Source organism: Leucopleurus acutus (genome assembly GCF_964270905.1).
Source record: "Leucopleurus acutus genome assembly, chromosome: 14".
Classification (NCBI taxonomy): domain Eukaryota; kingdom Metazoa; phylum Chordata; class Mammalia; order Artiodactyla; family Delphinidae; genus Leucopleurus; species Leucopleurus acutus.
The window spans coordinates 58,628,033-58,651,819 of NC_139156.1; the positions used below are offsets into that span (position 1 = coordinate 58,628,033).

The 23,787-nt window shown below is 37.3% G+C and overlaps 1 protein-coding gene across 3 annotated transcripts in view; it reads right to left on the minus strand.

Moving 5' to 3' along the window:
- Positions 1-23,652, minus strand: part of ADK (adenosine kinase) — a 487,490-nt gene extending 463,838 nt beyond the window's left edge. For 2 of the 3 annotated variants that reach the window (XM_082854024.1, XM_082854021.1), the window contains exon 1: positions 23,575-23,652. In XM_082854024.1, the coding sequence (XP_082710150.1) occupies positions 23,575-23,639 (65 nt within the window). In that variant the 5' untranslated portion in view covers positions 23,640-23,652. Of the gene's footprint in view, positions 1-19,020; positions 19,047-23,574 lie in introns of those variants that run through there. The other variant, XM_082854023.1, reaches the window with a different exon arrangement.
- Positions 23,653-23,787: the final 135 nt, after the last annotated feature.

The following is a 23,787-nucleotide window of genomic DNA, read 5'->3' on the forward strand; positions in this document are numbered from 1 at the left end:
GGAAAATGTTAATAGATAACCCACATGAACTAAAGTAACACCAGGAATAATCCTTAGAACAAATTTCAAAACCTCCATGTAACTTTTAATATGGGATGGAGTATGGTGCTTTTCAAACTTTAATATACATACACATCACTTGAGTGATCTTGTTAAAATAAAGGTTTGATTCAGCAAGTCTCTATGGTCAAGATTTTGCATTCCTTTATGTTCCCAGATTTTGCCAATTGCTTCTGGTCCGTGGGCCATGCTAAGTAGCAAGGTTGTAAAGGGAAGTAGCAAGATTGTAAAGGTAGCAAGACAGAAGTGACTTGGAACCCCTGCTTGACTTCCTACATGACCTTGGGCTGGTTCTTAACCTATGTGTCCCTCGGTTTACACATTACATGCTTTTCAGGGCAATGGGAAGATTAAAACTTAATTCTAGTAAAGTCTAATAGAGTCCTCAGCACATGACATGATTATTACTTCGTTGTTACCACATTTCTTAAAATTACATCTCTGGGAAGCATGATATGAAAGCTAACATGCACTCGGCCTTGTGAAAAATAAATGAACTTTCACACATGCCTAACATACTTTGTTGACTCCTATTTTTGATTTTTAACAAAAAACTAATTGTGGTACCAAAACAGCTAGATTTGAAACTTTGCTTTTTAACAAATACAGTATATTCTATGTCATTAAGGGACGATAAAAGCCTGCAATACTCAAATATTCAATCAAATTAAAGCCGTATCACATTCAAAGATTTTTTAAAAGCTACTTATTTTTGAGTAGTGACACTTTGCATCTAACAATCAAAACTTTGGTTTTTTTACTCATAATCAGTCAACACAACTTTCAAAAAGTGTATTACTTAAAATGTACTTAGGTAACAGTTCATTTCAGCAGATACAAAAATGCTATTTCAGTAAACAGGGCTCATGTGTGATTGTTCTTTCAGAGTCAATCAGGTAGAGATAAAAGACATGTTTTTCCAAATAAAGGCAGCAGCTTTTTTAATTCACAGCACGTTCCTTTCCTCAGCCTTTCAGGCTTTTTTTCTCCTCCACCCAATTTTTCTCAAACACACACACACACACACACACACACACACACACACACACAAAGTTAGCTACCGAGTAACCACTAAAAGACTCTTTCAATCAATTTTTTAAGCAATTTATTTCAACCCTATTCTTCGCTTTAGGGAAAAGCAGTCAATTTGAATTATTAACCTTCATTAACTTTCTTCTAATTCAAATAGTTGAATCAAGATCAGTGGGTCAGAACAGTTTGCTCTTGGAAAGATAGATAAGTAAATATTCTATCTACTTTATCTAATCATGTGGTTAGTCTGCCACTAAAAGCACCTAGATAGCTAACGCCAAATAGTTAAATAAATATGTTTACGGATAGCACAACAAATATGTAGACTAACCTTTTCAACAAATGCTTCCAAACCCAAAATAATAGCAAAGTTCTCTTCAAACACAACCAGTTTGTTAAGCGTGCAATAAAACAAGTATTTTCATATATTAGTACATTTCTAGAAAGCTTTGTGGCAATGTGTCACCAATTCCACTTTATAGGCAACTATAATAGATAAAATAGAACATGAACAAAGATGTGTATACCTAGTTATTCCTTTCACATTAATAGCAAAAATGTATTATATCCCTAAATAAGGAAAAATAGAATAATGGTTAAATAAATTATAGAAGAATGTTATGAAGCTACTATAAAATGTTTTCATAGACTTTTTAAGGACAGAGGAAAATGCTCATGATATAATCTTAAGTGAAAAAAGCAAAACAATCCAACAAAAAGAATGTAGAGTATAATCTTGACTATGTTAAAAAATATATATATGCCGTATATACACAGAAAAAAACTGGAAAGAAACATACCAAAATATTATTACTGGATTCTCTGGAAAGTAGAATTATGTGTCGTTTTGACTTTATATTGATCTGCTTTATAAATTTTCTACTACATGTTGGTTTTATTAGCATAAAATTTTTGTATTATTAAATTTTAATGGTCTTTCTGAAATGATTTAAAAATACAAAACTTATTCCTGCTTTTTTAAAACCTGTGTCTTTTTAGATCACAACCATCAAAACTACCCTTATTTTTAGAGGAATTAGGCTTACTTTACAAATGTCTCATTTTTCATGTGTAAAGATTCTTTAATACAGGAATAACAATAAAATGTCTATGATTTTCTTGTTTAATTTTAAATCTTAACTTGACAAAAATTAAAAGCATAAGTACCACTTTTAGAGCTTTGCACAGCCTTTAAGAAGCCAGCTGTCACAAGATTGAATGTGGAATATCTTCCCTGCATGTTACTTAAAAATACATCTCCTCATTTCATATGAATGAAAATACTGGGACTTTCCTGGTGGCACAGTGGTTAAGACTCCCAATGCAGGGGGCCAGGGTTCAAGCCCTGGTCGGGGAATTAGATGTCACATGCATGCCACAGCTAAGAGTTCACATGCTGCAACTGGGGAGTCCACTGCCACAACTAAGATCCGGTGCAACGAAATAAATATTTAAAAAAAGAAAAGAAAATACTGATAAAATAAGATTTTAAAGCAATCTATACCATATTCCAAAAAGAGAAATTTCTTAAGACTTGTCTCCCTAAAGTAATTAGTGCCACAGAGTAAAGTTCAGGAGCCGGAGAATAAAGAGATGGGAATTCTAATCCTAGGCCTACCAAAAAAATGTGTGTCCTTTGACCATCAGTTTCCTTATCTGAAACACCAGGTAGTTTGTTACAGGTGACATCTCAGGTCCGTTTCAGTTCTTAATGGACAGTGGAAGAAAAAAACTGTCCACTTGTGACAATACAAATTGGGTTGCTTTTTTAAGAGTTGATCAGTTTTAATGAAAATAAAACACTCGCAATTTTACTTAGTTTTCATTATGGACAAAGTTATTCAAAGAAACATTGCTAAATTACCCAAAAAAATATTAAAAGAGGTTCACTATTTTTATTTCCTTTTAATTATTATCGATAGATTCTCATGTCACATTTCACTTTGACGTGACATATTCAAACAATATAATCTTTAAATGGAACCTGACAATTTATTTCCCAGGAGAATTTGAAGAATATAATAACATTTGATTGACTGAACTTTACTTACTAAGAATTCTTAGCAAAACTCCCTCCCAAGAACACCTACACAGTGCTTCTATATTTTCAGTGAACCACAAATCTTTAAAAGTCAAAGAAAATTTCCAATCTAAAAGTATAGGACAGGGACTTCCCTGGTGGTGCAGTGGTTAAGAATCCACCTGCCAATGCAGGGGAAATGGGTTCGAGCCCTGGTCGGGGAAGATCCCACATGCTGCGGAGCAACTAAGCCTATGTGCCACAACTACTGAGCCTGTGCTCTAGAGCCCGCGAGCCACAACTACTGAGCCCGCGTGCCACAACTACTGAAGCCCGCGTGCCTAGAGCCCGTGTTCCGCAACAAGAGAAGCCACTGCAGTGAGAAGCCCATGCACTGCAACGAAGAATAGCCTCCACTCGCGGCAACTAGAGGAAGCTGGCATGCAGCAACGAAGACCCAATGCAAGCAAAAAATAAATAAATAAATAAATAATTGATTCTTTAAAAAATAAAATAAAAAAATAGAAGTATGGGACAACAGTGCTTCCCAATTATTTATGCTGCCAAGAATATATTTTGAAACTATATAATTGAATATATCACTATCATTTCACAAAAGGGCATTTTAACATAAAAATGTAAAAAGGACATCACAGTATAAACAGCGCTACCCGAAGTATTGCTGGTAACCTTATGAAATATATTTTCTATATAAAAGATTTTTCTTGTTTTTATTTTACCATAAATCCGGTACTTCACAAAAAAGCTTTTAGGAATCAATCACTTGGGAATTCCCTAGCAGTCCAGTGGTTAGGACTCCACGCTTTGACTGCTGAGGGCACGGATTCAGTCCCTGGTCAGGGAACTAAGATCCCACAAGCTGCCGTGCAGCCAAAAGAAAAAAAAAAAAAAGGAATCAATCACTCATTAACTCAACAAATATTTATTGAGATCTTCTCTACTACTCAATACACTGGAGATTCAGCAATGACCAAGAACATGTACTGCCCTTATAGAACTGATATTCTAGTGAGGAGATATAGATAAATAATCAAATAAACAAGAACATTAAATGAACATTAAGTGCTATGCAGAGAATTAAGCCCAGCGGATAACACAGAGAAAGGCTCCTTTAGAGTGGGTAGTCAGGGAAGATCTCCAGTAGAAAACTGAATGACAAGGAAGAGCAAGGTGGGGGAAGGGTTTCCAGACAGACAGACAGCACTAAAATAACTGGAAGCCCAGTGTGAAAAAAAGGGGAGGGACAAAAGGTTGTGGTTAGAGAAAGAAGCAGAACGTCTTAGTTTTGATGAGCCTAAGAAGTTTAGACTTTGTTATAAGCAAGACAGGAAGCCACTGTAATTAAGTTTTAAACAGAGGAATGACGTGATCTGATCTTGTCTTAAAAGATCAACCTGGTTATAGTGTAGAGAATGGATCAAAGGAGCATGAAAGCAGAAAGACTAAATTAAAAGCCTATCACAGTAATAAAGATGACAAATAATTGTGGTTTGAACAATGAAGATAGTGGTGGACATAGAAAGAAGTAAATGGACATTTTGGAGGTATTGGGTTGGCCAAAAGGTTCTTTCGGTTTTTTCCATAAGATGGCTCTAGTAGCCTTTAGTTGTCTTTAACTTCATTCGAAACAATTTTGTTAGATTATATTGTGACAGCTGTCATATCAGAGTGCATTAAAAAAAAAACGTATCAAAATCGGTGAATTTTTGTGTAGCCATTTTAATATTGAAGTTGGAAGAAAGAAAGCAACATTTTCAGCATATTATGCTTTATTATTTCAAGAAAGGTAAAAACGCAACTGAAAGATTTGTGCAGTGTATGGAGAAGGTACTGTGACTGATCGAATGTGTCAAAAGTGGTTTGCAAAATTTCATGCTGGAGATTTCTCATGGACGATGCTCCACGGTTGGGTAGAACAGCTGAAGTTGATAGCGATCAAATCAAGAGGTTAATTGAGAACCATCGACATTATACCACACAGGAGATAGCTGACATACTCAAAATATCCAAATCAAGTGTTGAAAATCATTTGCACCAGCTTGGTTATGTTAATCGCTTTGATGTTTGGGTTCTACATAAGTTAAGCAAAAAAAACCTTCTTGACCGTATTTCCACATGCGATTCTCTACCTAAACATAACAAAAACATTCCGTTTTTAAAACAAATTGGGACAGGTGATGAAAAGTGGATACTGTACAATAATGTGGAATGGAAGTGATCATGGGGCAAGCGAAATGAAGCACCACCAACCACACCAAAGGCTGGTCTTCATCAAAAGAAGGCAATGTGTATATGGTGGGATTGGAAGGGAGTCCTCTATTATATGCTCCTTCTGGAAAACCAAGCGATTAATTTCAACAAGTACCACCCACAATTAGACCAACTGAAAGCAGCACTCAACGAAAATGGTCTGGAATTAGTCAACAGAAAACACATAATCTTCCATCAGGATAACACAAGACCACATGTTTCTTTGATGACCAGGCAAAAACCGTAACAGCTTGGCTGGGAAGTTCTGATTCATCTGCCGTATTCACCAGACATTGCACCTTCAGATTTCCATCTATTTCGGTCTTTACAAAATTCTTAATGGAAAAAATTTCAATTCCCTGGAAGACTGTAAAAGGTACCTGGAACGGTTTTTTGCTCAAAAAGATAAAAAGTTTTGGGAAGATGGCATTATGAAGTTGCATGAAATATGGCAGAAGGTAGTGGAACAAAATGGGGAATACATTGTTCAATAAAGTTCTTGGTGAAAATGGAAAGTGTGTCTTTTTTTACTTAAAAACCGAAGGAACTTTTTGTCCAATCCAATAGAATGACAGGAATATGGGGGACTAAGGAAAATAAAGGAGTCAAGAGTAACTCCTAGATTTTAGACTAAATTGGGTAACTTTGGACTAAATTGAGTAAATGGCGCTGCTGTTACTGAGATAAAAGGGAAAGACAAGAAAGAAGTTCAAAGGACAAGTTCCAGGGGAGGTCGGGGATAGAGATAAAGACTTGGGAAACAGATTTTTCTTTCTAGTCTTCCTTACTCTGTAGTGCCTACTGTTTTCTATTAATAGACTAAAAATAGTTGTCCAGAATTGTATATGCAGTTTCATTTGAACAACACCCTAAGAGGGCAACCATTCTACCTTAGCAGTCACCTGCCAGCAGCCACTAAATATGTATATAATTAAAATAACATGTAAAACTTAATGAGTGTTTAATATGTGCCAGACACCATGCTATATATGTTTCAAGTACTACCTTATTTGAATTTACAAAAACCTTATCAGAAGATTTTTTATTATCACCATTTTACATTTGAAGAAATTGAAGCTCAAAGAGGTTAAATAATTTGCTGAAAGTCACACGTTACAGAACAGAAATCCAAACTCTGGTAGCCTGACTCCAGAACTGGGGCTAATTAACATTGTACAGTGTTACCAAAGTAAACCCAAGACAGACTGACATAAGTCTGAGACTTTTATAAACACCCAAATTTCAGAACACCACACTATGACTTCCACCCGTAAGATGTAGTAGTCCGGTAACAGCTTTCTTACTAGCCGGAGCATCATATGAAATACTTTCAGAAATTGCTTCCTTTATTTCCATATGTGCTTATTCATAGATTAAATCTGAGAAGGCAATGAATCTGCCGTTTTTGTCTTTAATTTAGCCAAGACTCCTAATTGCCACCAAGAATCATTTCTTAGACCTCTTCATTTTTAAAAATTTCAACCACAATTTCATTTCTGTCAAAATCACAAGACTGATTGTTGACAAAGAAAAACATCTTTTTTACTCTGCAAGAATTTAGGGGCACACAATTAATAGCAAGTGGTTAAATTTACTATAAAACTAAGTAAATCTCCCACCCCAGCCATTCACTTTGTGCAAATCAAATTTAGGCTTTAGTAAAATTACAAATTATTTCTTATCAAGATCTTTCAAGACTCATAAATTGAAACCACAAATGTCCACAAAAGGTTCCACTGTAAAACAAAAAATAATTTTTTTTAACTTATATTAGTCCTTGGGTATATCCTCTAACCCCTAGTGCCTATCATGTTCTACTATATAAGAGTAAAAATAAATGTAGTCTCAAATTAAACATGCAGTTTTATCCAAAAAGAGTCCTAAGAAATAGAAATTTCTAATGGGTTGCTTTAGAAATGATGGAACTGGTTTATAAAGTTTTCTTTTATTCAATGTTTTTTTGGTTTTTTTTTCTCTCTAACAGAGTATCCTAATAATAGGAACCAGCAATTTCATAGTCCCCACTGATGAGGACTGACCTAGATTTGAAGGTCCTATCTTCCACCCTACTACATGGGCAGAGGGCCACCTTCTCTCACAGTCTGTGGGACAGGACACAGACTGGCACTGGCTCTCATCTGCCTAAAGACTGACCTGAAATTGGATTTCAGGGTGCAGAGAAAAATAGTGAAATATTTAGAGTGAAACCCCTCCTTGTGGAAATAGGGTAGACTGCTTTTCTGCAATAACTAGATATTTAAAATTGGAAGACTTGGAAGTTTATACAGTGGTGATGGTGGTGGAAGTGGTAGTGATAGTAGTCTCAGTGTTACTGGGAAACCTGGGATGGAGAGAAGTGCAAAGAGCCCACCAAAACTGTTGTATTGGGAAAAATGTAATCTTTGAAGTGTCTTTCCTTATGCAGCACAACAGTCAAGTAGAATTAAAATTATATATATAAATATAGTATATATACCATAGCATTCCTTGGAGTGCTTTCAATGGAGATCAGTGGTTACTTAATGTGGTCATGTAATCTCAAGTTAAAGGGGAAGGATCATTAGCTTTTGGGGTGGGTCATTGTGCAGATTTCCTAATGATTCATTACATATATGAGAGAATCAGGTACGGGAAACGTTAAGAACAAATTTTTTTTATTGCCTCAATAGTTACATAAGTTCATCAAGAAATGGAGTCTGGGGCTTCCCTGGTGGCGCAGTGGTTGAGAGTTCGACACAGGTTCGTGCCCCGGTCCGGGAAGATCCCACATGCCGCAGAGCGGCTAAGCCCGTGAGCCATGGCCGCTGAGCCTGCGCGTCCGGAGCCTGTGCTCCGCAACGGGGAGAGGCCACAACAGTGAGAGGCCGCGTACCGCAAAAAAAAAAAAAAAAAGAAATGCAATGTGATGGGACTACCAATATCAGGGTTTGATATATGTTCACATACACAAAGTATGTACATAGGTATGTATGTATATATAATATTATTCCAAAAATTGATATTTTGGTGTAACTAAGCATCTATAACTTATAAACCATTTATCCTCATATGCCTGTTTATAAGTTTAAAATACACATAAGTTCTCCCATTTCATTTGGGGGTGGGTTTAAATAGTTATTTTTAAATACTGGCATCTAAATCCACAGAATTTCATTCTAAAGCTCTTATCATTTTTCACATTCTCCTCCTTAATTACTTTGAAGGAAATCTTGACCACCATCATGTCTTCCTCGGTGGGAAAAAAAGAGCCTGGGGTGGAGGAGCATTTAAGATGAATGTGGTTTATCTGAAAAACAGGACATTTTTCTGCAGACAGAGGCAAAGAAGAATGACTCTGCAGCATAACTGGTCAAACAACCAGCCCAACCCATTCCCCAAAAGCCAGGGGTTACACCCAAACACTGCTTCAACATCTGGGATTCTAAATAGCCAAGGGTATGAGAAGATAAATCCTTTTGCTTATATCTTAAGAAAGTGCTATTAATATTCCAAATATGGGCAGATATTCTGACATGGACATTTCCACAAATCCCTACAGCTCTGTCACAGGGAACAGTCCTCTTCTGGAAACCACTCTGTCACCTAAAGATACAGTACACCACAAAACCTGCATTTTACAAGAATTAATGCTTTCTTTTGAGGTATGATTGACATGTAACATTATATTAGCTTCAGATGTAAGACGTAATGATTCAGTATTTGTATATATTGCAAAATGATCATCACAGTAAGTCTAGTTAACATCCATAACCATAAATAGTTACAAAGATTTTTCCTTGTGATAACAACTTGTAGGTTTTTAACAAAAACGTTTAATGGCTTTGTTTTCTTTACTGAGGGGTAGAATGGGGGTTGGTGGGAGCAGATTTCTCACTTTTTCAGATTTCAACAAAAACATAACAGCTTCAGGCTTCCCTGGTGGCGCAGTGGTTAAGAATCCGCCTGCCAATGCAGGGGACATGGGTTCGAGCCCTGGTCTGGGAAGATTCCACATGCTGCAGAGCAACTAAGCCCGTGCGCCACAACTACTGAAGCCCACGCGCCATGCTCCGCAATAAGAGAAGCCACTGCAATGAGAAGCCCGCGCACCGCAACGAGGGCCCAACGCAGCCAAAAAAAAACAAAAAAACGTAACAGCTTCAGACTGCCTCTATGTGAAGGGAAGAAGTAATTAAATCCAAATGTTATCTTCAGGCATTGTAAGAAGGCAATTCTTACTCAATGTCAAATAGAGTTTTTAGGTAGTGTTAGGTAGCAAACTTATCTTAAGACTCCACAGAAATTTTTAGACCTTAAATTATTTCTACAAAACCTAAAACTCACAGTTCCATGGAAAAATACTACACATATTTAAATTAAAGTCTGCACTTTGAAATCAAAAATTGACACATTTTCCAATGTTAGGGGTACCTGTGGCGGGGTGCAGGGGAGTAGACTATTGAAATTAATCATCTTTCAAAGGGCAATAACAGAATTAAAAGGTTGGATAAATTCAGTCACGGTTTTCAAAATTATTTTACAATAATTGTGGCAGATTAAAAATGGCCACAGTTTCTAGGAGACAAGAGTCTATGTCCCCTCCCCTTAAATCTGGGCTAAACTATGACTCCTTTGACCAGATTCCAGGCTAGCCTTAAAGGACTGCCAGCTCCTGCCTTGGTCTCTGAGCTGCCATCTAAGAGGTCCAACTACCAGGTTGAGGAAACCACATGGAGAGGCCCTCAAGCCACACAGAGAAAGAGAGGAACCCAGCTAAGCCAAGATTGCCAGCCACCACTACCAAAACACCAGGCAAATGAGTAAAGACAACTTGTACCCTCCACACCAGACCTGTTATCAGCTAAATACCTCCAAGTGATCCTAGTCAATAGCACATGGAGCAGAAGAATCAACCAGCTACTCCTGACCCACAAAACCATGAACTCTAGTAAAATGGCTGTTCTTTTAAGCCACTAAATTTTAGGACAGAAAACCAAACTCATTGTGAAAAATATATTTTGCATTGCAACTAATACTCCATAAATATACATAATGGAAACGTTTCACAAAGCAATACTTACCCTTACCATATTCAATGCATTGACCTTTCCTATTTTCCTTTTATAAAATACCACTTTTTCTATACCCAAATTGATTCATGATCTAGTTTGAAAAGCATTTTAATCTGTACGACTCATTTCACACAAATCTAGACAGAAACCTTAATAGGACCCAGGTGTTCTGATTCCTAATACAAAGCTCTTTTTCCTTGCCCCACACTAACAGCCCACAGGTTCATAATAAGAAGCTTCTCACAAACTCACATACACACCTCAGAGCTGAGTGAAAAGTTGAAAAGCAGAGATGTCTGATGTTGGAAGTTATGTAGAAATCAGAAATAGCTAAGAGGAATGAGCCTTTTCCTTTTTTATCACTTCCCTTTACTTCCCCCCTTCTTTTCACAGATCTGTATTTTCCTATCCCTACTTCCTTTTTCCTCTGGTTATCAAGCATTATAAAACTGAGGTTTTTAAATATTAGTTGAACTTAATGAAATGTTATAGTCATATTCTTAAAAGTAGGCTAACTGAACATTTTATCATTTCTTTAAAACTGTTGCTTTTTTTTTTTTGGTATGAGGTCCAAGACTAATTGTAGCTGTAGGTCATTTTTAATGAAACAGAATTCTCATCACTGCCATCTCAGATCTGGTAGAACATTTTCATAACATTTGAATTAATAATATTAAAAGATTAACAGCTTTTTAGCAGATTACTAGTAATTGTTTCGTATATAACACAGGAGTATTTTTTGAAGCAAAGGGCTTGCTTTTTTTTTTTGATCACACAAATCACTGTTGATTCCTGTTCTATTGTTTATACAATACCTGAATATTTGAGCTAATCACTAAAAATAAATCAGATTCAGGTTTGAATCCTATCTCTGCCACTTATTGTATAATCTTGAGCATATTAAACTCTGTGAACAGTAATGGTTATCCCATATAATTATAATAATTAATAATGCTAAGTCATAAGATTCAAATTATCAATATCAGGGAAAATTGCAAAATCTCTAAAGTAAATAAAAACTTACCACAAATTGTTCTTTTAACTGGAACATTTTAACTCTTAAACATAAGCAAAATTGGTTTGCCCAAGGCTTTTAACGGAAAACACAACCTGCTCAAAACTGAAGCTCAATGAGTTAATCCATTACAAAGCATACAATTAAGTATATCCCACGAGGGGATATTTATTCTTGGTGGTGGGGGGGGAGGGGGTACCTACATGTGTGAATAAGAGAACTTGAAAGACAAAAATCTAAACAAGGTTACTAAACACTAAACACATCACCACAGAATTTCTTTAAATAGTGTGCTTATCTAGCACATACAGAATTCACTTTGACACGTTCTCAATTTGTGTCTTCATAGTGTAATACAAACAGCAAGAAACGTGAATCAGATGTCCTGAGTGTAGAGTGAGAGCTTAGTACTTAGGGATGCTTAACTTCTCTGGGTCTATTTCCTCAGATGAAGGCAGTTACCTGGTGGCCTTGTGAGGACCTGTAAGAAAAGGTAAAAGTGCTTGACATATTCTTTAATATGTTGTTTGTTTGTTTTTAACATTTATTTATTTATTTGGCTGTGCCAGGTCTTAGTTGTAGCATGTGGGATATAGTTCCCTGACCAAGGATCAAACCCAGGCCCCCTGCATTCGGAGCATGGAGTCCTAACCACTGGACCACCAGGGAAGTCCTAAATATGTTATTTTTATCTTTAAAAAAAAAAATTAAACTTCATTTCTTGTTCTAGAAAGTAAGACAATGACAAGTTATGACTTCAGATCAAATTTCACCTCAGATACTTACTAGCTGTTACCTGACTGACATTTAACTTCACTGGGCTTCAATTCTCTCAACACAACCATGTAAATATCAGACTTTGATTTTAAGTACCTCCTCAGGCACCAACAATCTCAAGAGTCTAAAACATGTTCAGAGTTTTCAAAAATCACATGAAATTGTAAATTACCATTTCAAAGCCACATCTGGCTAATACTGAGATTTGCTGTTGTTTTCACACTTCAGCACCATTTGTTGGAAACTTCAGCTACAGAAGATCCTACCCTACCTCAGGATTTGCACACCTAGCCATCTCCTCCCATTCCTGCTCCCACCAGCATTCCCAAGCAGTCTTTGGAAATACCAAAGTAGCTTCTAAAAGGGAAAGGCTAGGAAAGCCTGCTTTAACCTGTTTTATGGGTATAAAGAAGAAATATCTTGACCAACAAGAAATCATTTACATTTAAAGAGCTCTGAATCTGACTTGATAGCTACAGGATACTAACAAGTTTTCTAAGGAATGTAGTTTATTCAAGCTTCAACATAGAAGTGAGATCGAAGGTCTCGTGTGTGCGTGTGTGCGTGTGTGTGTGTGTGTGTTTTCCATTAGTGAAAAAATGTACTCCTTTCCCTTATTTGTGCTGAATCTAGGGGAGGAATGCTACACAAATAGGGGAAGAGGGGTACTAACGAAGGGATTCCTGTCTAATGCAGGAGGCTGGGCAAAGATAACTTAACATTGCTCCCATTTCTAAGGATTTGTGAGTGTAAGTCTAGAAATTTATATATTTCTCTACAGAGCATCTTTACAATATTCAAACTGAGGGATGAATATACCCAAAGAAGTCAAACCTACCATGTAGAGAGGAAGCTAACTCCCACACCTTCAAAAAAAAAAAAAGAAAAAAAACTTTTCAAGCTATTTTTTACTAAAATACTACTTTTTAATACTAAACATTTAGTACTACTTAATTTAATAATATAACTATGTTTTATTATAATATTTCAAATCTAAACAATCCAGCTCTGTATATTTGGATAAGCAAGTGCTATGTAAAACAAACAAGATAAAGTAGAATTGTCAGTATACTTGAATGGGATCAACATGCTATCCCATGCTAAAATGTAATATAATCAGTTCATCTTGAGTATGTGAGAACAGAGACATAACCAAGGGTGTAAATCTGCATCACTTCTACAGCTTAACAGCTCTAATCTTCACCAAAACTAAGAACTAAAAATGATAGCTACGGTCTCAGCTCTGCATAGGAAAAACAATTTCTAAAAAACTCTATTTTAGGAGGAACCCAAGACTTCCTCAGTCATGCCTATAAAACAAGAAAATGTTCAAATCTCTAATGTGGTTAACTTCAAAGGCAACACATTTGAACTGTTTGTTTGGTTTTTTTAAGATAATTTTCTTGTTTTTCAATTTGTTTACTCAAAAACTTAACATGGCTTTCCAGACTTCAGCTCAAGGGCTCAAAGAGTAAAACTATTTTGCTACATCAAGCTTAAAGGAATTTGAGAACCCTAAGACATCTGAATTTGATTCTTTTGCTATATTTTGTTTTCCAGTGACCCCTCTTGGATGAGTCAACAGACAAATTTCTTAAAAAGACCATTTTGCGGTATTACCTGTTGGTTACATAGTACACTGTTACACAGTACGCTATGAAATTAAGAACAATGTTGCTAACCTTCAGTGCTCTTGGAGTTCTAATTAAAATGCAAATAAGCTCACTAATTAAGGACCTGCTAACCCATAGGGAAAAGACTGATCATTCTGATAAGTCACTGCGTTCTTCTTTGCAAATTCATTTTCAGAAAATTTATTTCTCCACCAAATAAGCAATTCTACTACATTTTTTTTAAGAAAGAAAACACTGACCACACGGCCTTAATAAAATGTTACTATTTATACAGGAGTAATATATTTATTCTGAGGGAATTTTCCCCATGGACAAATGCACGAAATGATTATTATAGTCAAGGCTCACTATAGTCACCAGAAAGAACAGAAATGTAATCTAGGAGTGCATCTCTTGGCCTCTGTCCTCTAGTATTGGATTTATTTCACACACAAGCTCACTCCATGTAACAATAAAAAAGAAAGGTCCAAGAACCATGAAATGTTTTCAGGTAAGAGATCTATCAACTCTTATGAATAGGTAAGAATTTACAGCCAAAACATGAATCCATTTTGTGCCACTGAGTACTACAAACATAACCTTAAAACATCTTTAGAGTTTAAGAATTAATTCACTGAATAAAAATTTAGAGCCTATGTTGCAATGAAGTAATTAGTTATAAGGCATTAAGAGTGATTCAACAAGTTTCCCTACTTCAAGTAGCACTAGACGAGATAAAACATGCATACACTGTGCACTGCAATAATGCAAAGTATAAAGTACAACCAACCAGTGAAGGAGCTGTTTCCAGGCTTGGTGATTAGGAAAGTTTTACAGGGAAGATAAACTTTGGCTGGACCTTGAGGAATGAGGTTTTCATAAATATATTCTATATATGCTATAATGAACTTTTCTCTTGCTAAGAGAATGATACCACCTCACCTCCTACACCCTACAAGGTGCTGGTGGAGCTGTTGATTAGAGCGTCCTCCTCAACATCCATGCACTCCCCCACATATATAAACACCATTGGTGTGCATGCAAGCACGCACACTTGCACACAGGAAAATGGCTGAGAGTATATCCAAGGCTGGCCAAAATCCCCACCTCTGATACACTAATTGATTCAATGGTGGGTATGTAACCCAGGCAGGACTAATCAGAGTATTCTCAAAACGGATACATAGATGTGGAAAGTCTCTGCCTTTGGGCTCATGAGATTTTGGGCTTAGGAATGAAAAATCCCGTCTTTCTTGTTACATTAAGATGGGCTGTGTGAGAAATGAATTCAATACCAGACGACAATAGAGGCAGGAGATGCACTCCTAGAATGAGTCATATCTGGCTAGACTTCCTGCTCTTTTAGTCAACTGAGTCTCTTAGAAACTTAATGGTTCTACTAGGGATACACCAAAGTCCAGCCTCAGCCTCTAGAAGGCAAAAAGCCAAGTAACCACTTCAGTATCATTTCTGATAACCTCTAATTTTGTGAGTGATCAGTAATCACATAAGCTACCTTCATACCTATAATCCTGTATTTGCAGCTAACATAGCAAAATAGGGGGGCTTATTAGTAACTAAATGTGGTTTGCTGACAAAATTGTGAGATCCTGTTAATACAGTAACCAAACTGTGTCTTGAGAAGGTAGGAGTTTCTTATATAATTGCTGTACATATTTTCTTATTCTATTCTACAGAAGATGCTGAAATCAGCATGTATGCAATGAAAGCCAAAATGGAAACTCAGATGTTCTTACGTTGAAAGCGAATTATTGTTTCCTAGATGAATACATTTTTAAAGAAATCATATGAGGGCACAAGTACAAACAAGTACAAACAAAAACATAAGAAATAAAACATGTAAGTGAGGGCAACAACTTTAAATCTGCTTTGGAAAATATTCAAAAAGTATCGTCTTCAAGCAGTATGTGAAATTTCAGTTCATGAGACCACTTCAGTGAAATGAGCCTTCCAAATCTTGAAGTCCAAAAATTGAAGAGTAACTAATACCTTAGTATTTTTAGTATTTTTAGTAATTAGTATTAATTACCTTAGTCAGTTACTATTTGAAAGAAAGAAAAGCCTAATAACTCAGTTACATAACCAGCACCAGTATTATGGTAGAACTAGCCAAACAAGACCTTTGAAATAAGCATCTATTTAGTATCATCAACATGTAGAATGGGGACTGCAGGAAAATTTTAGCAAGTGATTCTGATGAGAAATTGTTGTTCCTGCACAATAGCAAGCTTTTAAAAACTGAATATTTAAATTTTTAGAAAGGCTCTCAATCCTATTATTGAATCCTTGGGGCAAGTTATGTTCTGAGGCCAGAATTTTATGGGATTTAGAAATTTGTCAATTTTAGGAGGGTAATGCACTGTATGTGCTATATATTTTATAAACTGCCCAGGAAGGTTTCACTCAGCATGCCATTAACAAACACATATTTCTACAGCAAAACATACACATTTGTGTCAGACAAATAAATACTACAGGGGGCCTCAAACCTGTTCAAGTTCTGCTGCCAAATTAATTCATCTCAAACTTTTTTTTTAATTTCCAGTTTTCAGAGTTTTTAGGATTTCAGAAATACAGATGAAAAGATTACAACCTATAATAAAATCATAATACTTGTTTTACAAAGTTTCCGATTTACTTAGTATCCCAGAGGTCCATTCTGTAATGATGATATTTAGACACTTGGCCAAAGTATGTATTTAATGCACATCAAGTTCCTCCAGCTTCAAACCAAGAGTCCTAATATATATGTTCAGTGTAGAAAAGTTGGAAAATACAAAAAAAAAGAAAGAAAGAAAGAAAATAAAATAACCCACAATCCGAATGTAAATTGGTGCAGCCACTATGGAGAACAGTATGGAGGTTCCTCCAAAAACTAAAAATAGAGTTACCATATGATCCAGCAATTCCACTCCTGGGCATATACCCAGAGAAAACTATAATTTGAAAAGATACATGCACACCCATGATCATAGCAGCACCATTTACAACAGCCAAGCCATGGAAATGACCTAAATGTTCATTGAGAGATGAACAGATAAAAGATGTGAGATACACACACACACACACACACACACACACACACACACACACACACACACACACACACAAAGGAATATTACTCAGCCATAAAAAAGAATGAAATAATGCCATTTTCAGGTACATGGATGGACCCAGAGATTATCATACTAAGTGAAGTAAGTCAGAAAGAGAAAGACAAATACTGTGTGATATCACTTATATGCACCTGGAATATCCTCTCAACCTGAGGACTTTGATCTTTCTTAAATTCTGGAAAATTCTCAGCTATCATCTCTTCTAACAAGGCCTCTCCACCATTCACACTCTTTCCTCTTTTTGGAACTCCCAGTTAGATGTTAGTTGGTGCCTCTCAATATATGTATGTGTTTTTATATATATATATATATATATATATATATATATATAAAATATTCTCTTGAGTTTTCTTGATTTCTCTGTGCTACATCTGGGTGAATTACTCAGTACTATCTTCCAACTCACTAATTTTTGCTTTAAATACGTTTGGACCAGAGTTTAACCAACTTTTAAAAATTTAATTTTTCACCATTTTTTCTTTTATATAGCCATTTACTTCACATTTACCTACTGTTTATTTATAACATGCTTTTTTTATAACTATTACTTCTTTTATCTTTTTAAACATATTTAAAATACTTAAAAGTCATTTTGAAATTGCTCTATTAGATTTTAAGTGAGTTTATCTCCTAGTGGTTTTGTTATTTTCTGAGTAATAGTCTTCCTCATCTGTGTGCAGGCTCAGACTTTCCCTTCCTTTTTCGAATGGTTCTGAGGTAAGCCACCCCTCTTCCAGAGCCCATGACCTACAAGTTCGGTGCTCTTGTACCAGGTAATAGTGGAGAAATTACAGTTCCCAACTCTGAGCCATGTGGCAGCTCAGCCACTTCTGTGTCACCACTTCAGAGCCACAGCTTTTTAAAGCAACAGCCAGGAGTAGAGGCTTTCAGCCTTCTTTTCATCCAGCCCCAGCCCAGCTCCAAGTTTCATCCAGGGTATCTGACTCCAGTTCCCCTGCACAAAGTTATTTCCACTTGCTCCTGAACCCAGGATCTAAATGCATGTTTGCTTTCCATTTCAGTCCCTGGAGATGGTTATCTTGTTCTTGAGTACACCTATATCTTCTCTTTTTCTTTTTAAATTTGTAATTGCAGTGTTTGGAGCAGGGTAGGGAGCTAAAAGCAGCATAAAGAGCACCGTAATAACAACAGCTAACTTTTACTGAAGACATACTATATGCCAATTTTATATTTACTTTTTCATGAAATCCTCTCAACAATCTTTTGAGGTAGGTATTTTTATTATACCCATTTCAAAGATAAGAAAACAGAGGCATGGGGCCAGTAAACAATCTTTCCAAGATTACCAGCTAATAAGGACCAAGAGTCAACCAAAGGTCTTAACCACTGCTCTACTGGCTTCCATCCTGACCAGAACACTCTTCAGAATTTTAATTCTCTTATTTTTTTCCCCACTTAACTCTGATCATTTTGCATACAGGCAGGATTTTAATCGATGGAAGGGAAGTAGAGCCATATTCCTGGTAGAAAGTAGCATATTGGCTTAATGTTTATTTAGTGTTATTCAGTCTAGGCCTATACCTAAAACCAGAAACATAGTTTCAATGCCTGTCTTTTTACCAAAAGCCCTTCTCACTTTCCCTGGGCTCCAGGCATTTCATGTTTACCTCTAGATACCCAGGACAATCCATGCAGGCTTTCCTCTGACTCTGCCTTTTCACCACCCTCTCTCTGCCCTAGTATATAATGTCTGGGAAAGGACCTTATTAAGGGATTCATACAAAGTACCTCAGGAGACTTCTGTTTTTCATTTTCCTTCAAAACCAAAGTTTTAATCTTAAAGGATTAAATTTATAAATATAAGTGAACAACATGCAATATCACCCGAAAAGAGCCAAACTCAATTTTAGGCTTCATTGTTAAAAACGTAAGGTCTAGAAAAGTAAAGATTATCAGTCCCACTCTATGCTGCGCTGATAATTTATCCAACAAACATTAACTGAATAGTTCCTAAGGACCAGGCACTGAGCAATACACTATGGACGCACAATTGATCATCCTTTCTCTTTTCTAGTATGCATACATTTTTCTCATTTAATCCTCACAACAGGCCACTCCAGGAACAGTACGCTCAGTTTATAAAAATCATCTTCTGGAGAATTTCCTGAAACAGAAAAAAAAAAAGGTGTTTTAAAGAGATTGGACGTTGAGAACAGACTTGAGGACACAGGGAAAGGGGAGGCTGGGATGTACAGAGTAGCACTGACATATATACACTACCAAATGTAAAATGGATGGCTGGTGGGAAGCTGCTGCATAGCACAGGGAGATCAGCTAGGTGCTCTGTGACCACCTAGAGGGGTGGGATAGGGAGGGTGGGAGGGAGGCTCAAGAGGGAGGGGATATGGGGATACATGTGTACATATAGCTGGTTCACTTTGTTGTATGGCAGAAACTAACACAACAATTTTACTCCAATAAATACGTATTTTTTAAAAAAATAAATAAAGACCAAAAAAAAAAAATGAAGAGGTTACTAAAACTGTTGCTTGGTCATCTAAAATACTTACAGACTTTTATTCCTAGGTTTAATACACAATTTTAAAACACAGGGTCCTAGTGAGAGGTAAAAGACAGAAGGAAAGACTAAAAGGAGTCCATGGAAGTGAAATGGTTAAGAAGCAATAATTTGAGAAAAGCTCAACATTTGCTGATTGGAGAAGTGCAGTTTGTTTCCTTTTTAATAGAGATTAAAATTATATATAATTTATATATATATAAATTATATAAAATTAGAAGTCATGATCCAGAACAATGTGTAATTGCTAAAACATCAGAGAGAGTTACACTGTGGGCTCTTCAGATTCAACCCTTCCTAACATCGACTTCAGAGCTTATGAATATTTGCTATGATGAATAAGTAGAGCTACTCCTGAAGAAGATTAGGCAGAACTTGAACCTGTAGGTGGAGAGACTGGTTAAGAAGCCAACACCAAGTCTAAGCAAAATAAAGTTTCAACTTGAGTTGTGGCAGCAGGGATGGAAAACAAAAGGAATTTATCAGACATAACTAAAGAAGAAAAGACCAACTTTGATAACCATACGCAGAGGGAAAATGAATCAAGTATCTAGGTTCCAAACTTTGGAGTAAGAGAAGTTAGTGGTGCCGTTAACAGATGTAGGGACCATGGAAGAAGGTGCAGATTTAGGACAGCAGATGGATTTAGTTCGATATATATGACTTTGAAGTGTCAGCAAGACACTCAGAAGGAGATATTCAGCAGACAGTTAAAATTAGGGTCTGAGAGCTGAAGGTAGAGGTAGAAAGATCACACAAGTGAAAGTGTTCAGTACAAAGCCTGGACCCTCCTACACCTTCTGCTTCAGTCAGACCAAACAAATGTAGAGGTAGAAAGATCAGACAAGAGGTAGAAAGATCACACAAGTGAAAGTGTTCAGTACGCCAACAGAGGCAGCTCTCTGCCATTTCTACCTCCAAACAAACTTTTCTATAAGCCAGACACCCTACTTCACATCTGGTTAGCATCGTCTTTCAGTATGTCATCTTTCGGTATGCTCAGTTATCATTTTCCCAAACCCTACTCATTTTCCACCAAGAGGATGGTACCTGGGTCTTAGCTCTCTCACTCCATGTACCTAATTTTTAGCACCATGCCTAAAATAGCAGGCATTTGAAAGACTGACTAAAAGAATAGGCTTGGCATGTGCTCAACAAGCCTTGGAAGGAACTCTATCCTCTTTAGAGGTGACCGCTGAAGAAATTAACTTGGATGATATTTCCAAAGGAGAGAAAAGAAAGTTAAGTGGTCCCAAATACACGTAATCATCATGGAACATTTTTATCTAGGGAGCAGTTCCCAAAAATGCTTCTTGACTTCTTTCAGGCCTAAATACATCATCTGTAACACAAGGATCATTATTCCTACTTCACATGTTGATGGGAAGATTAAATGAGATAGCATAAATAAAGCACCTAGTATAACGTATGGCACTCAATTAATGTTCCTCAACCCAATGTGAAAATATGACAGAGCTAGCTTATTTCTTTGCAACTTCAGTAAGTGCTATACCCTAAAAAGCCTAGAAAAATAATGGATATTTGAGAAAGGGAAGCTAGACTTGTCAGATGCTCTCCATGAAGCCGTTTTTTCCAGCCTCACACTATTGTCACTTTTGTGTGGATAATTCTTTGGTTTAGGGGGATTCCTGTGCATTGTAGGATGTTTAGCAGCATCCTTGAATTCCACCCACTTGGTGCCATTAGCCCTCCCCGCCAAATATGTCTCCAGACATTGCCAAATGTCCCTTGGGGGGGCAATACTTCCCCTGCTTGAGAACTACTACCCTAAAACTAACTGAAATTCTCACAAAGCCCTAAATCCTTTTCTTGACATCTACAAATTTATATCATAAATTTATTTGTTCCCTAGGAACTGATTCTACACATTAAATCATGCTTAGACTTTATAAGCCGTTCTCTTAAAAGTTAACCAAAACTGTTAGCTAGTCCCTTAACTGTCAAGCAAGTCATCACAGATAATGCATGAAGTCTAACCACTCAGTGTATTACCACACTGAGACCCTTAAAGCCAAACTAATATAATGAAAGTAGGAATAGCCAATCCCAAAAGGTCTTCACACAAAATGAAGAGATTTATCCCAGTACTCAGGTGTCTAATCCTGACTTCATGTCTACAGGTGGTACTAACTACATATTTTATAAAATGAGTTTTAGTTGCCTAAGGACTTTTACAAGTTTTACGTAGACACTAATAACATGTAAAATAACATTACACCTGTTTAAGAATTATTACATATCATATACCCATATATTGCAACAACGTAAAAAGCTATGTACACTAACCACAGAACAAAACAAAAAACAGACAGGAAAGTAGAGAAACAAATGCTGAGTGAACAGTTCACTAGGGCTTTTGGACAAACTGTGTGAGGTTAATAAAGTTGACCTTGATCAAGTTACTTAACCTCTCTATACCTGTTTCCTCCTTGCTAAAATGTATATAATTATAGTGTCTACCTTGTAGTGTTGTGGGATTGAATGAGTGAAAAAAGGTAAAATGCTGAAACAATACACATTAAACATTATTATTTATCGTTATTTTTAAGGCTGCATAGGTGAAGAGAAGCGTATCTTGGGTGGTTGTATACAAGTAGGCACAGTAAAGTCAAACAACAATGAACATGCACCCAGATGCTCTATGTTCAAACTTCAGTTCCTTAACTAATTGTTTCATTTGGGCTTCCATTTTCTCATCTGTAAAACAGGAAAGCACTTTGAAAACAGATTACCATATGACAAAATCTAAGGGTTGTATGTTTAGTAGGATAGCAGGGGAAAGTTGCAGCTGTCTTCCAATTTGGTAGAGGAAACTTTGTAAGAAGGTACTTTTTAAGGAAATACTCTAATAATGGGCCAACCAGGGAAAGCACATGCCTTGAACCCAGGTAGGTCTGATTCAAAAGCCTTTGCTTTAGTTTACAGTTTGAAAGCTTAAAACGAAAAAGGAACATCCTGAGTCGTTTAAAAAAAAAGTTTATTTTCTTCATATAAGGTAGGCACACTAACCCTTTGACCCTTTGAAAGTAATAAGAATACATTAAAGGCACTGGCAGGGATTTGGTCACCATCCATTCAAAACAGCGTTAACACACCACCAAACCGCTAAGTGATCTTTTCTTTTCAATTATGAAAGATTCGTTCTTTCAGAGGTAAGGAAGGGTAATGCTAGAAAAAATGAGATTTGCCTTGTATGATCAGGAGTGTCCCAACAGTTTTAAATCAGTTTGATGTCTATTTTTAGATACAAAAATCTTTGCCTTCCAAGGAACATTTCAAAATCATCCAGGAATACGCATACTGCACCTTATACTTATTAGGAAGTAATATTTTAACCAATAACTTTTTTTAAGTAAAAGTTGCAACATCAAATCATATGTGAAACAAAAGTTAGGTGCAGAACTATCTCCACTGCTGCCAAAAGTGCAAAGAAAAAAAGAAAAATCAAGCTTTCCTAACCGTTCAGGCAAATGCCACCTCCGCAAAGCCTCGGAGGGGGAGTCTTGGTCCCCGGTAGAGGATCTCCAAAGATAACACCATTCGGTTCGATGTACGTACGAAAAGGAAGGTCAAGGCGCCCTTCCGCGACCTTTACGAAAACTCCCAAGAATTCTGTCTTTGCCCCAGGGTAGAGCTGTCGCTGGGCATTCTCCTCGACATCCCGCCGGGAAGAGGAGGTCGCCGCAAGTGACTCGGATCAGGTCGGGTCCGGTCCTCACTGGTCGCACCGGCTCAGCTTGAGCGGGCTCCCACGTGGCGCCCGCAGCCTGCCCAAAGACGGCGCTGCACCCCCGGCCGGCGTTCTGATTGGCCAAGGGCGGCCGAGAGTCTCCGGAGCCGGCGGTGACTCGGCCAAACTGGGCGGGCGCCGGGCAAAGGGTCGCAGCCAGGAGGGCAGCTACCGGGGCAACCGGTCCCGTGTGTTGGCCCCATGCCGGCGGTGCGGATACCACCCGGCGCCTCGGTCGCGCAACCCCATGTGGCCCCGGGTTAGCAGCAGGCACAGTCACCCTCTACCCTGTGTCAGGTAGCGCTCACCTCAACGCTCGAGGCGCTTCCACCTTCAGCTTTTTGGGCTTCGGTTCCTCCTCAGCCGCTGCCATTTTCGCGCTCCCACCTCACTTAAGCTCCAGAGCTCGCCCCACCCCTTCGGCTCTCGAAGGCCCCGCCCCCTCTCCCATCACCTCCTCCTTATCTCGAAACCCCGCCCCTCTCGGCTCCTCTCAGTTCGTGCCTCTCCCAGGCACAGCT